Raw genomic sequence first — 12,742 nt, 5'->3', positions numbered from 1 at the left:
TAATAATAGATGATGGGATGGGAGAGAATGAGCGCTGACTAGACCACCCACACAGCAAGGGGCAGTGCTAGACGGCAAAGAAAACGTTGCAACAATGGAACATAGTGTAAGGTCGAGATGGCCCTTATGCGCGACAGGTATATATACTGTTCTGTACGCAGAATCAACTGTTCGTTGATTATTCGCACCTTTTTGGTTGTAATGGCGGAGTGGTACAGAGCCCCGTCCTTATATCTAGCAGGTGATTTAACATCCTAAAAAATAAAAAAGGAACTTCATGCGCCACAGCTATCATAAAAGGGATTGCTTAATAGGGATAATGCCCAGTGATACTGAGCTTTGTAAGTAGATTCCATACGCGCTAGTGCAAACAAAGAAACGCCAAAATCTCCAGGGTCTAGCTCTGGACGGAGAAATTCTCGACATGACTGTCTATCAGATCAGCGCGGCTTGCGAGGTAAGAGATTTATTATTTCTTGATTAAAACCCCTTCCCAAGCCCCGAAATCTTAGAACACTTTTTTAGCTGCGACCGGACTGGAGTGGATTGTTGATGAGGCGATTAACGGTGTCAACAAATTGATAGATAGTATGACAAACGATGAATTTCTTCGTCAGGGACTAGTTTACTAGAGTTTAGTAGCCACAGAATATTGAATATTAATCATAGCTCTATATCTTCGCGGGGAAAGGCCTTAAGATATCTTAAAAGCAAATCCGTTTCGCTATACCGTGCGTTTCGCGACGAGAGGATTGACGTTACTAGGCAATACAATCCAATTGCAAGACTAGGTTGATTAATAGGACCGTATTCCAAATTTTCACTTGCCCAGTGCTACCCTTCCTTCTTTCTACATCCCCGTCCCCGTCTGGCTCGTAATTCCACCATCCACAATCAGTGGCTGGCCAGTGATATACTTCGCAGCTTGACTAGCCAAGAACAGCGCTGTATTGGCAACATCCTCCGCCTCCCCCATCCTGCCTAACGGCACGTTATGCTGGGTAATCTTCCTGAACACTTCCCTATCCTCTTCCCTATTGCTCTTCCCTAGGTTCTCGACGAGTGGCGTGTACATTAGCCCTGGAACTACACAATTCATCCTAATCCCCTTCGGCGCGTACATGACTGCTGTCACTCTCGTAAAGTGTATTATCGCAGCCTTAGCAGATGCGTACGCGATTTGATGTTTTCCAATGTACGAGACTCCGGCTATCGATGCGTTGTTGATAACGACGCCGGAGCCTTGCTTCTCCATGATGGGGAGAACAATATGGCACCCAAGATACACACTTTTCAGGTTCAGGTCGATCTGCGCGTCCCAGACTTCCTCTTTCATTGTCGATGGGCTCCCCGGCGCCGTCATTCCCACGTTGTTGATCAGGATGTCTATTCGGCCATATTTTGCCATGACTGCGTCAACCACCTTCTGGACATCTGAGATGGAGGTTACATTCGCGGTCATAACATCACAGGTTCCTCCTTCAGCATGCAGGCGGGAAGCTGTGAATTCCGCAGCAGAAAGGCTGATATCGCATCCGAATACGAGGACCCCATTTGCACATAATGCCCGGGCAATGGCAGCTCCATTTCCCCAGATCTTGGAGTCGGGAATTTGGGTTTGGCCGATGCCCATGATTAAGGCGACCTTGCCACTGAGATCTGGGAAGGTCGGAAAGATCGCCATGGTTATTGCCAGGTCTGATAGCCCGAGTGCTATGTTCTCCGTTAGGGCAATCCGCGACTCTTGCTGATGCTGAACTAGAACTTGCAATATGGGATCAAAGTTTGCAAAGAAAATGTGTATAAGTTTGCCGTCGGAGTCGTTCTAGGTATGTCGGAATATGTTTCTTCAATATGCTGGATGGAATGATATAGCCACTCGTTTCCCGACTCTCCCACAAATCGCTTTTGGGCTTTCTCCGACGCCTCTTTTCGAACATCCCCACGACCCTCCCCTCCAAAGTAACCTATAGAGGAGGCTGCGGGGAAGGCTGATGATCGATCCCAAGGGGACCGGATGCGGTTTCCGGAGACACGGTCTTCTCCCCGAGAGCATTCTCACGTGCTTTGGAAAGGGGAAGGTTTGCCGAGCACGCAAACTCCACATTGACGAAGATCTGCAGAACCACGCGGTCGGTCGTACGGTTGGAGCTAGAAAATGCAAGAATTCCGAGCGCCTTCACTTGGAAGAGGAGTAATGCATGACCGAGTACCTTCCTTTCACTTTCTTTAAAGGCGAGGTCTAGCAAAGAAACTAGGAACGCAACAAGGACTGGTTTAATCTCACTACGTTCCTGCAATTAATTTCTATACAACAACGGCTTTAAGGTCTTCAAGAGGTCAAAAATGGCTCCCCCTACTAGCGCCCTCCCTTCCAAAGACCGGGTCGAGCCGGGCTCCGTCAACATTCCATTGGGCGACTTCCCCGCATCCGCTTCAACTACCGACGTCGATGCAAATGCGGTCGCACAGAACACCACCGACGCCATCAACACCGCTCTTCAAATCAAAGACACAACAAAATTCTCCTCTCTATTCCTTGAGGGAAAGTCTTACTACCGTGACCACCTTGCTCTCACGTGGTCTCTGCGAACGCTGAAAGGCCGCAGTCAAATTGCGGAATATCTGCAGGCTAGCAAAACGCCCCTACAGTCGATTCAAATCGATAAATCCAGCGATTTTAGGGCCCCGCATTATGGGCCTATCGATGCGTGGGGCGATGTCAACGGGATTCAATTCTTTATCACTTTTGAGACAGGGCTTGGCAAGGGGAGGGGAGTTGTGAATTTGGCCGAGGAGAATGGCGAGTGGAAGATTTTCACAATGTTCACTGCTTTGGAGGAACTTAAAGGGTTTGAAGAGCCGACGGGAAGTAGGAGATCGAAAGGCGTTGAGCATGGCGGGAATCCGGAGAGGAAGAACTGGAAGGAAAAGAGGGAGGCTGAAGGGAGGTTTGAGGATATGGAGCCTAAAGTGTTGATTATCGGTATGTTAATATCTGGTCACCCCTAGAATAGGGAACTTTCTCTGCTCCTTCTAGACCATCCGCGTAAAAGTTAACCGGACCATAGGTGCCGGCCAAGGCGGCCTCACAGTCTCCGCGCGCCTCAAAATGCTCAACATCCCCTCCCTTATCATAGACAGCAATGCGCGTGTCGGCGATAACTGGCGTAAACGGTATCACCAGCTAGTCCTACACGACCCGGTCTGGTACGATCATATGCCATACGTCCCGTTTCCGCCTCACTGGCCTATCTTCACGCCCAAGGACAAACTCGCGGAGTTCTTCGAATCCTACGTTAAACTGCTCGAACTTAATGTTTGGACCTCTACAACCATAAAATCTTCGTCTTGGGACGAGGGCAAGAAGCAATGGACTATAAGCCTCGAAACGACGAAACTAGACGGCACAAGCACAACCCGCACTCTCCACCCCGCACACTTAATCCTCGCAACTGGCCACTCCGGCAAACCTAACATGCCATCCATCCCCGGCCTCTCCTCCTTTAATGGCACACGCCTCTGCCACAGTTCCGAGTTCCCTGGCGCGAATCCAGCGTCCAAAGGCAAGAATGCAATCGTCGTCGGATCCTGCAATTCCGGCCACGACATCGCGCAGGATTTCTACGAAAAGGGATACCACGTCACCATGGTCCAACGGTCTACAACCTGCGTAATTTCCTCCTCGGCAATCACTGATATTGGACTGAAGGGACTGTACGATGAATCCGGTCCACCAGTCGAAGACGCAGATCTGTTTCTTTGGGGCGTGCCTAGTGAGCTGTTTAAAGCGCAGCAAGTCAAGCTTACGAAAGTGCAGAACAAAGCCGATGAAGCGATTCTCACGGGGTTGAAGAAAGCTGGGTTTGGATTGGACAATGGACCGGATGACTCTGGATTGTTGATGAAATACTTCATGCGTGGTGGGGGGTACTACATCGATGTCGGGTGCTCAGCACTCATTGCCTCCAAGGCCATCGCTATCAAATCTGGCCAAGAAATTGCTGAGGTGTTACCGCATGGTCTGCGATTCGCGGATGGGGAGACGTTGGAGGCGGATGAGATTGTGTTTGCCACTGGGTATCAGAATATGCGGTCGCAGGCGCGCGTTATTCTGGGAGATGAGGTGGCGGATCGTGTGGGGGATGTCTGGGGGTTTAATGAGGAGGGCGAGTTTAGAACGATTTGGCAGAGGAGTGGGCATAGGGGACTGTGGTTTATGGGCGGGAATTTAGCGCTTGCGAGGTATTATTCGAGGATGTTGGCGCTGTCGATTAAAGGGGTTGAAGAGGGGTTAGTGGCATAGGGGATGGGATTGGTGGATCGAAGGGAAGTTTGTAGTATGGAGTGTTTGGTAGGAATATGCGGTTCTGTACACAGAATGGGTACAAGGATTGCAGACCACAACGTTAAGCATACAGATAGCTCAATATGATATGAGAACGCCAATTCCGGGGCTTAAATAAAGATATCATGAACTAGCACTAAAACCACGACGGCAAAACAAAAGGGTATCCTCATCCAATCCAACTCGAACCGAACCCTAAATCCCACCCATCTTTCCGGTTCAAGCCTTCCCATCATCCTCTGCAACTCTAACCAAAACACTCCCAATACCACCGGCCGAATTCCAAGTCCGATGCGCCTCAGGGACCTCCTCAAGCTCCCAAATCTTCCTAATTGGCACATGAATCTTGCCCTCGCGACTCATCTCAAACAGCTTCTTCAACTCTGGTTCAAACGTGGACTGATCTCTGCCAATATAATAAAACGAGGTTTTATTCGGGCAAAACGGAACCATATTCCTAGCCAATAATTTCGTCACCGCAGGGATAACACTGCGGTGTTTGCCACCCGTCAGCATAGGCAGGTTTCCTCCAAACCCGACCAAATGCCCGCCTTCAGGCGCTAGGATGGAGAAGGATTCATCCCAGGATTCAAACCCCAGAGCGTCGAAGGCAGCGTGCGCACCACCGATGGCGTTCATGGCCATGATCCAGTCTTTGTTGCTGTAGACGAAGGGGATGGCACCTTCGTTGCGGAGTGCCGCATGGTTAGACTGCGAGGCTGTGCCGTAGACCTCCGCTCCTTCGAGTTGGCAGAGTTTCATGAGCGCGTAGCCGACGGCGCCGCTAAGACCGTGGATGAAGACGCGTTGGCCCTTGGTCACTTTGGCGGTGCGGTAGACCATCCCGTAGGCGGTGTTCCAGTCGAGCGTTAGGGCGACGGCTTGTTGGATGTCGAGACCAGCAGGGACAGGGACGAGATATTTCTCGGGCATGTTTGCAAGTTCGGCTTCGGCGTCATAGACGCTGAGGCAGACGACAAGGTCGCCCGGTGTGAATTTTTTGCAGTCGCTGCCATTGACGTGGACGCGGCCTACGAAGCAGTATCCAGGTGTTAATGGTGCCTTTTTCTGGTTAGGATAGATTCCTAGCCGCATGTTGATGTCGGCACCTGAGAAGCCCGAGTACAGGACTTTGACTTGCACATGGTTAGGTGGCGGTGGGGCAATGGTCGCTGTGACGATTTGGACATTGGAGAGGTCGCCGGTGCCGGTGATGAGGGCTTTGCGGATTGTAGAGGTTGCCATAGTTGAATTGGTTGAGTTGATTAGAATGGCTAGTTGGAATGGTTGGAATGGTCGAATTGGCTGTGAATTGGGATATCTTGTTATGGAATTGGACTCTGGGGACGAGATTCAGAATTGTGGGGTGGAAATTACAGATCTCGATGAGGAGGCTTTGCTGATGAACAGGAGAGTTGTGAACCGCGATGCAGAAGCTGATGATGATGATGAACAAAATCCCAAACCCGCCATTATTGCCTTTATTTAAGCAAATTCTACACTGGAAAGATGAAGATCTCATACGGCCGTCCGGCGGGACTGAAAACACAACACCACGAGATGAAGGACTCATGGCCGACGTGACGGGAGATTTAAAGGATCGTGGGGGTGGAAAGAGGTCGAATGCGGGGGCCGAGTCGGCAAGAAATTAGTCCGCGGAACCGAAATAGTAGCCGCTAGCAAGGGTTGGGTGGTGCACAGATAACTCCGCCTCAGAGAAATCGTTGATCTTGCGTGCGTTGTGAAGATGGGGAGCGTTCTCGGGTAGGCGATTGTTCAGGAGATGTGGAGGTGAGGCGCACTTCATGGCGGCACTTACGACCTAGTATGGCGGGGTTGATTGAGGCTGGAAGTCTGTGTGCTGCCGAAAGCCGCCCGAGTTTGAGCGAAGCGCTCCCGAAATCAATCCCTCTCTGTGAATGTTCCATGGTTGGCGCGAACATGTCGCTGCACTCCAGTAGCACCACCAGTGAATTCTCCGACCCAATCGCATTTGAGAGCACGATATTTTCGCGAAATATTATATCGTATCAGATTATAATCGTTCCCCAGGTATTACCCCACCATACGCTGTTATCCCAGCTATCCAGGTAATCTATCCCACCCACCCTTCGTCTGCCTCACTAGAACCGCCTCATCATCACTATCCTCCCTCCTTTGCACTTCCTCGCTTTTCACACTCTCCCCACCCTCTGTCACATCATCCAAACTCTTCCCCTGCCCAATGCCAAGGTCCCGTTGGCTGATCATTATCCCGTGGTCCTTCGCACCCAGTCCGATGAACCGGTCCGGGTTTGGCTCTGACTGGATATGAATCTCCTCCGTCTTCTTAATCTGGTTTCCAGTGGGCATAAAACTGCCAGAGCGACTTCCCTTGCGACCTTTTTTTCCCGCAGAGCCTGAGAAGACATTTGACGAGAGCTCGATGATCGAGCTTCGGCGGTGGTGATGAGGCAGGGTCGAATTGGGGTTTGTTGAGGATTTGTTGGACGACGAGACGAATTCCGCAACAAGTGAGACGTTGCCGGTGCGTTTAGACGTGCTGACTGCGATCTTTTTGATGAGATTTGCCATGACCATTTCAATGTTGAGTTTTACAAGATAGGCCAAGGGATGGAATTGGATATAACTAGTCCTGATTTTAGCATTCATAACGCGCAGGGTATGGCATTTCTTAGAAACACAAATTGGAGGCGGTGGAGAGACTTACACAAACGAGTTCGGAATCGACATAGCCGCAATTATCATCACATCCATAAGCAGAGACACAACAATGATGCGTTGATTAAACCGGAGAAGCTTGTTGTATTTTTGAAGACCGTTGTTGATGAGATTCTGCTTGACAGTCTTGAGGAAATACCAATTGAGACCGGCGTCAAGGATGAGATAAATCACCTTCTCGATCCGATCCCAAACCTCATTGATCAAGATATAACTACAACATGGTCAGCCCTCCGATGCCCGCGACAACTCGGTCAAGATTAGGCCAAGACACGGCTGGACTGGTGCTGTTAACAAAACTTACCGATGGTTAACTTGTAGTCGTGCAGGAATCCAGATGTTGAACACACTGATATTGATGGCTGTCACGATCGACGCAGTCCCTATCATTATGTATTTAGAGCGCCGTCGATCGGGAACAATGACCCGGATACGGTTGATAATAATCTGAAGCAGGAGTTGAACTTGAATACACCACCAGAGCACTATATGCGTCAGTATGGTGGGATACCCACAACCAAAGAATTATTAGCAACGTACAGATGCTCATATAGAAGGGTAAACCTAATAATGGTCAATGCGGGCCCTACGTAGAGAAAAGGAATAAGACTTACTTGGCTTGATAACTTTTGTTATATGCAAATAGCCTTCAAGTCCCATCAAGAAGTTCGCCAGAAGCTCAAGCCATATTAACCAGACGTATGTGCTTCTCAAAGGCGACCGCGAGACTTTCGACTGTTTGGCTGCGAGTTTGATTGCTACCGCGATGCATACCAGCGAGGCGGCCCAGGCGACTGATGAGATGGTGATATCTGTATAGGTGATCTCTTGATTCTTAAAATGCCTTCCTACGAAAGGTCCCCATGGCTCGAAATTCGCGTTCGGTCTGAATTCGCGGTTCATAATGGGGAATATGACACCGTTGAATGGGGTAGGCCAAATGCCTGGTGAAAGAAAAAAAAAATGGGTCCTTGTATCAGCCTCAGAGACATGCAGATGGACCAAAGGAAGAAGCACGAAGGGGCGAAGAGAAGATTTCTATAAGTCTTATCTCGGGATCACGCAGGTAACTAAATGCTGTTGTGGCCCTGGGTTCCATGTGAGGGACGCAATTTTAGTGAGGAAGTGACAGCTGTTCCATGCATTGCACGGCTAGATGAGGAAAGTTTGTCGTTCCTCAACTGCTCGTTCCGCCGTTGTCATTAGCTGTGCCCAGGACGGGACATGATTCAAGGTGACAAATGTACTGGCGCACAGGAACGCATCCACAGCCCCAGCCCATTGTTGGTCGTATTCGGGTTGCATTCGAAGTGTGGAGGATCTCCCCTAAGGCGAAGCTCTCATGCATTGCGTATACCAGGGACTGCTTGATGCTCAGGGCGTCTCGAGTTGTGGAAATCTAATCCTTTGTGGGCCGAGGGTTGGGGTAGAGGAAGGTCGGAAAAGTGGAGTCGGACACAAGGGAACTGCAGATGTCGTACGACTGACGAGACTAGTCCTGGTACAGAGATAGGCGGCGAAGCTAAGAGCAAGCGGAAGCTTGTGTCTTCAAGTCAACTCCAGGGACTCTCCACGTCAACGTTCAAGAGAGTGGAACTTCCAACATGATTCCGCAAGATAACATCATAAACCCCTTTCTGATTCATGAATAATAATGACTTGGGACGTTTTGATAGCCACTTGGCATGTTTTTCAAGATCGTTGACTGGATTGGCTCGAAACTGGCAAGCCACCAAAAGCACGAGGGCGGTCCGATGCAGGGCTGGCTTAACTTCGGGAAAGTTCCACCAGGCCGGATTGGGGTTCTTCCCTGCAATGCGGGGGAGAAAAGCCTCAAGGTTTGCTGGCGGATTGAATGACAAGAAGCTGCCAAGTTGTGTTGCAGGTGTATCTCACCCCGAACTTACCAATCGTCGTCCAATTCGGCGCGAAGTTGCGTGCTCAGAGGCGTTCAGGCTGCTCAAAACATGCGATGCAGATATTCTCACATCTGCAACCATGACGAATCAGGTCAACTAGCGGTTCCTGGTGCCTGAGTCCAGAGCTGAGGGTTTTCGTGACGCCACTGAATTCGCCAGTCGACCCCGTAACAGTTGTGTCAAATCAACAAGTTCTCCGACTCTGAGACCAGGTAGATAAGTCAGTCACCGATCAGCAGCGGCTCCTTTTAAAGGAGTCTTCGTGATCGTCAAGTCTGGAAGGTCGGGGGGGGAAAGGCTGGGGTCTGGGCCCGCCAAGGCCGGAAACAAGGGAGTCCCCTTTTGTCCTCAAACGCTCTTCAAGGAGGCTCTGACTCTGTACCAAAGGGAAGATCTTTCGCAAGGAAAGGCTGGCGATGAGAAGCGTGATGGAAGCGTTGCTCGTGCAGCTGGAGCAGTCTGTGATGTGACGACGTGCAGTGCGTCCCTGCGAAAATCCTCCGCACTCCTGAAAGGCTGGAAGCTGGACGCTGTATGGCCCGTGCGTTGCAAAACACGGATAGCGCACCTCGACAGTTGACGCTATCCTATGTTTCGTCCCTCGTCATGCGCACGGTTTGCAAGAGATAAGAATGTAGGAAGGAAGTTACATTCAAATAGAGTTCACTGGTATGGTTATATTTTCCGTAGTCACACCACCGATATTCGCCAAATTAAGCCATCGGTCTGATTGAGTAAAAAAGTGGAAAGGTCGCCTGTTCCACGCAGGCCCACTTCCCCATGGGGTCAACCGCCACAGAGATGTGCCATTTTTGTGGCATGCTGTTCATATGCTGATGTACTGAGCTGTAGAAAATTCATCACGATGCTGTAAAACACCGAGTCGATATGAACACGTGTTAACAAATACGAGAACCCGGAGTCATCACGAAGTTGATGAAGTGTTCAGAAGTAGGAATAAATAAAAAGCGATATCGGTGTTCATCACGTCAATTGGCATGTACAAGCTACTCGCACAAGCAGAAGAGAACAGGAACTAATCAAAAAATGAGATCTTTCATCTTCGCAATCATGACATCCCTCATTGGGACCACCCTCTCCCTTCCCCCCAATCCAGTCTCCCTGCGCCTCATCTCCTCCAACCCAGCGCTCAACAACAAGCCCATAGTCGCCAATCCCTCAAAACGACTTGGCATCTATACCAACACCACGCGCCCGTGCGCGAAAAAGAACATCTCCAAATCATCCTCCACAACCGGAGGCCTCTACCAAATCCAATGTGCCTCCGACCCAGACACTTTCGTCGCCGCGCGTGGAGTCAGCGGCGGTAGCGCATGCTGGCTAGAGCTTTATCCGCGCGATGACAACGGCGCAATTGGAGTAATGACGGACCGGTATAGTTTCACCGTTGCAGAAGAGACGGGCACGGAGATAGTGGCTTCGGCAAGGAAAAGTTTGTTGGGGTATAAGATGGCGGGATATGAGGAGAGGAGGTGGGTTGCGGTTCCCGTAGATGGGAAGCAGGGTGACTGGGACATTTATTGGTGGAATGGGAATTGGAAGCATTGTAAGTGATTTCTTCAAATGTGCCTAGGTGTGTGTGATAGCTGCTGATGGTGGGATAGGGGATCAATGGGGAACTAGTCATAATGAAACAATGGTTGAGGTGCAGATAGAAATCGTACGGGATTGATAGTGCGTAATTGAGACAAAATTGTGTAACTGATGTCTATCGGTTTTCTGCGGTTTGAAGGAGCGCTCCTTTGGAAGAGTTGATAGTAAGGGACTGTGAACAGAGTTAGCAGAGTTTCGTTATGAGCAAATTGAAGAGCAGCAAATCTCCAAACAACTCTAAGAAGATCCATTGCCTCTTTGAGAATTACTAGTAAACTCGAATGATAATCAGCACACCCACCTCACGGAGCAGCCACCGCCACCACTAGCCTTAGTTTTATGCCAGGGCCAGAACGAAGAACGAAGAAATCTTCGGATGGCTCTAGTAAATCAATTGCCTCTTTGGGAAGGTCAGCAGGAAACTTGAACGAAGATCGGCACCCGGCTCACGAAACAGCCGCTGCCACACTAGCCCTGGACTTTTCTTGAACTGTCCCACAGACCGTGTCGTTTGCACTAGTATCAGAGACACACTTGATTGTGTCACTTGAAAGTTATCTCTTGTAGTCCCTATCCTCAAGATACCCAATCACATCCACGCCCTCGGTCACACAACAGCCACTGACAACGCAATGCTACCCTCGCGCCATACTAGACCCTAGTAAGTAGCATAAAAGGCGGTAGCCAAGAAGCTATAGAAGATGGAAGCCGAAGTGTTCATCCGGAGAGAATGAATGAACGCTTAACATCGTCGATTTTAACGAGTGGATTCGCCCACGCAACCATAACTGTCCGATTTGGCCATTGGCAGCTGTAGAGAAACGGGGCGAACATCTCACCCACGAAAGATAGAAGATTGAGTACAATAGCACCAGCCGTAACCGCGGTCGCAGAAGTAAGAATCCAGCGTGCCAGCTCCGGCGCGTGAGATCAAAGTACCATCACAGGTTAGGTGTGGCCATGATTCTAACTCCTAAAACAGCAGCGGGGATATAATTGACTTGCATGAAGGTGTAGTCCCTAGGGATTTAAGATTCGACGGCATAATAACATTCGTGTTAACCTTCTCGGAACTGGAGCCCTTCGTTCAGATGAAGCAAAGATCCATATATATATATATATATATGCTAGGTGGTGAAATTACGTTTGAATGAGCCTTCAGTGACTTCTCCATTTTCGTAATTAACGTGGCTGGGGTGGGAAAATCGCACGCTCACTCTCGGTCTGTGTGAGGGAGAAGGCTCGGGTTGTATTCGATGTATGGAGGAAAACGAGCTAGGTGTAGAAGGTGAGTGGAATGGTGACTAAGAAGTCAACAACCAAGAGCCAACGCCAGTCGGACAGGCCGGATTTACCTCGTGCATAGAATGAGTATCTCGTCGGGATTGAAAATTGGTGTCCTACTTACTGAGGCTATCGAAGATCGGAGAGTTCCCGCTAGACCTCTGGACGTAAAAATACAGGTACGTTTGCCTAACTGCTCGAGCCTATACTAACTTCCAAGCAGATAATGTGTTCCAACAAACATACAGGCTCTATGGGGCCAATATCAAATAATCGCGATGAACGTGGTGGAGCCCGGCCTCGTAGCTAGCCTCTCTGCCTAGGCTTAGGTACTGATAATGACGCCAAGCAGCCTGGAACTTAGTATTCTCGTCCATAGCAACGACTTATGGATAGGGACTGTGGGCACGGTAGACGAAATGCGGCTGTTTGAGGTCGAGGCGTTGCAAAGCCATTCGAGATATGCGATGCTTGCGGTTGGGCTGCTTCCTCTCTTCGTTGCGCTTCTCGTCAAGGCGCGAATTGACATTCAGTGAAACCTTGGAATTCAGAAGACAATATCCCACTAACATAATGTAGTATGCCTACTAAACTGACCGACCAAGATTTCAACCATCCTAAAAATGTCGGATGTCCGCCCTGTGAGGACATCTTCGTTTGCACGCAGGAGCGTCTGGCAAAGAATGATGCAGCCAACTGGACTTCATGGTGTAAGAAATTCGAAATGGATTTGCTTCAAGTTAAACTTGGAAGCGAAAGCCGTCGTTGCAAGCAGTTTGGACGACATGAAAAAATATTTGTAACGAATGCTTCTATCATCAACGCCCGAGCTAGGCAACATGTCTTTGAGAAATAT

General features: G+C 49.6%; 6 protein-coding genes across 6 annotated transcripts; 3 read left to right on the top strand and 3 right to left on the bottom strand.

Moving 5' to 3' along the window:
- Positions 1–645: 645 nt before the first annotated feature.
- On the bottom strand, positions 646–1,967 carry BDR25DRAFT_124033 (putative short chain type dehydrogenase). Its single transcript, XM_033683743.1, has one exon. It carries the CDS (start codon positions 1,682–1,684, stop codon positions 851–853), a length of 834 nt encoding a protein of 277 aa, XP_033550435.1. The 5' UTR covers positions 1,685–1,967; the 3' UTR covers positions 646–850.
- A 184-nt stretch (positions 1,968–2,151) lies between these two features.
- Positions 2,152–4,300, top strand: BDR25DRAFT_256390 (FAD/NAD(P)-binding domain-containing protein; the record flags this gene model as incomplete). Its single annotated transcript, XM_033686405.1, has 2 exons — positions 2,152–2,986; positions 3,072–4,300. Coding segments are annotated over exons 1-2 (1,869 nt in total), but the record flags the coding sequence as incomplete, so codon positions are not given.
- A 218-nt stretch (positions 4,301–4,518) lies between these two features.
- On the bottom strand, positions 4,519–5,842 carry BDR25DRAFT_256388 (zinc-binding dehydrogenase). Its single transcript, XM_033686404.1, has one exon. It carries the CDS (start codon positions 5,591–5,593, stop codon positions 4,568–4,570), a length of 1,026 nt encoding a protein of 341 aa, XP_033550433.1. The 5' UTR covers positions 5,594–5,842; the 3' UTR covers positions 4,519–4,567.
- Positions 5,685–6,118, top strand: BDR25DRAFT_124029 (uncharacterized protein). Its single transcript, XM_033683742.1, has one exon. It carries the CDS (start codon positions 5,776–5,778, stop codon positions 5,998–6,000), a length of 225 nt encoding a protein of 74 aa, XP_033550432.1. The 5' UTR covers positions 5,685–5,775; the 3' UTR covers positions 6,001–6,118.
- Positions 6,119–6,430: 312 nt separating this feature from the next.
- BDR25DRAFT_256383 (uncharacterized protein) lies at positions 6,431–7,972 on the bottom strand (the record flags this gene model as incomplete). Its single annotated transcript, XM_033686403.1, has 4 exons — positions 6,431–6,977; positions 7,059–7,283; positions 7,374–7,554; positions 7,660–7,972. 4 exons carry the CDS (start codon positions 7,970–7,972, stop codon positions 6,431–6,433), a joined length of 1,266 nt encoding a protein of 421 aa, XP_033550431.1.
- Positions 7,973–10,059: 2,087 nt separating this feature from the next.
- On the top strand, positions 10,060–10,681 carry BDR25DRAFT_311816 (uncharacterized protein; the record flags this gene model as incomplete). Its single annotated transcript, XM_033691260.1, has 2 exons — positions 10,060–10,555; positions 10,614–10,681. The coding sequence occupies 2 exons, from the start codon at positions 10,060–10,062 to the stop codon at positions 10,679–10,681; spliced, it is 564 nt and encodes a 187-aa protein (XP_033550430.1).
- Between the last annotated feature and the right edge of the window lie 2,061 nt (positions 10,682–12,742).

The sequence above is a fragment of the Lindgomyces ingoldianus genome (genome assembly GCF_010093535.1).
Source record: "Lindgomyces ingoldianus strain ATCC 200398 unplaced genomic scaffold BDR25scaffold_8, whole genome shotgun sequence".
Classification (NCBI taxonomy): domain Eukaryota; kingdom Fungi; phylum Ascomycota; class Dothideomycetes; order Pleosporales; family Lindgomycetaceae; genus Lindgomyces; species Lindgomyces ingoldianus.
Note: the sequence above shows the minus strand (reverse complement) of the source record. Positions and strands in the feature narration are given on the sequence as shown.

Coding starts and splice junctions, on each gene's coding strand:
- BDR25DRAFT_124033 (XM_033683743.1), bottom strand. CDS start 1,684: ATGGCGATCTTTCCGACCTTCCCAGATCTCAGTGGCAAGGTCGCCTTA.
- BDR25DRAFT_124029 (XM_033683742.1), top strand. CDS start 5,776: ATGCAGAAGCTGATGATGATGATGAACAAAATCCCAAACCCGCCATTA.
- BDR25DRAFT_256388 (XM_033686404.1), bottom strand. CDS start 5,593: ATGGCAACCTCTACAATCCGCAAAGCCCTCATCACCGGCACCGGCGAC.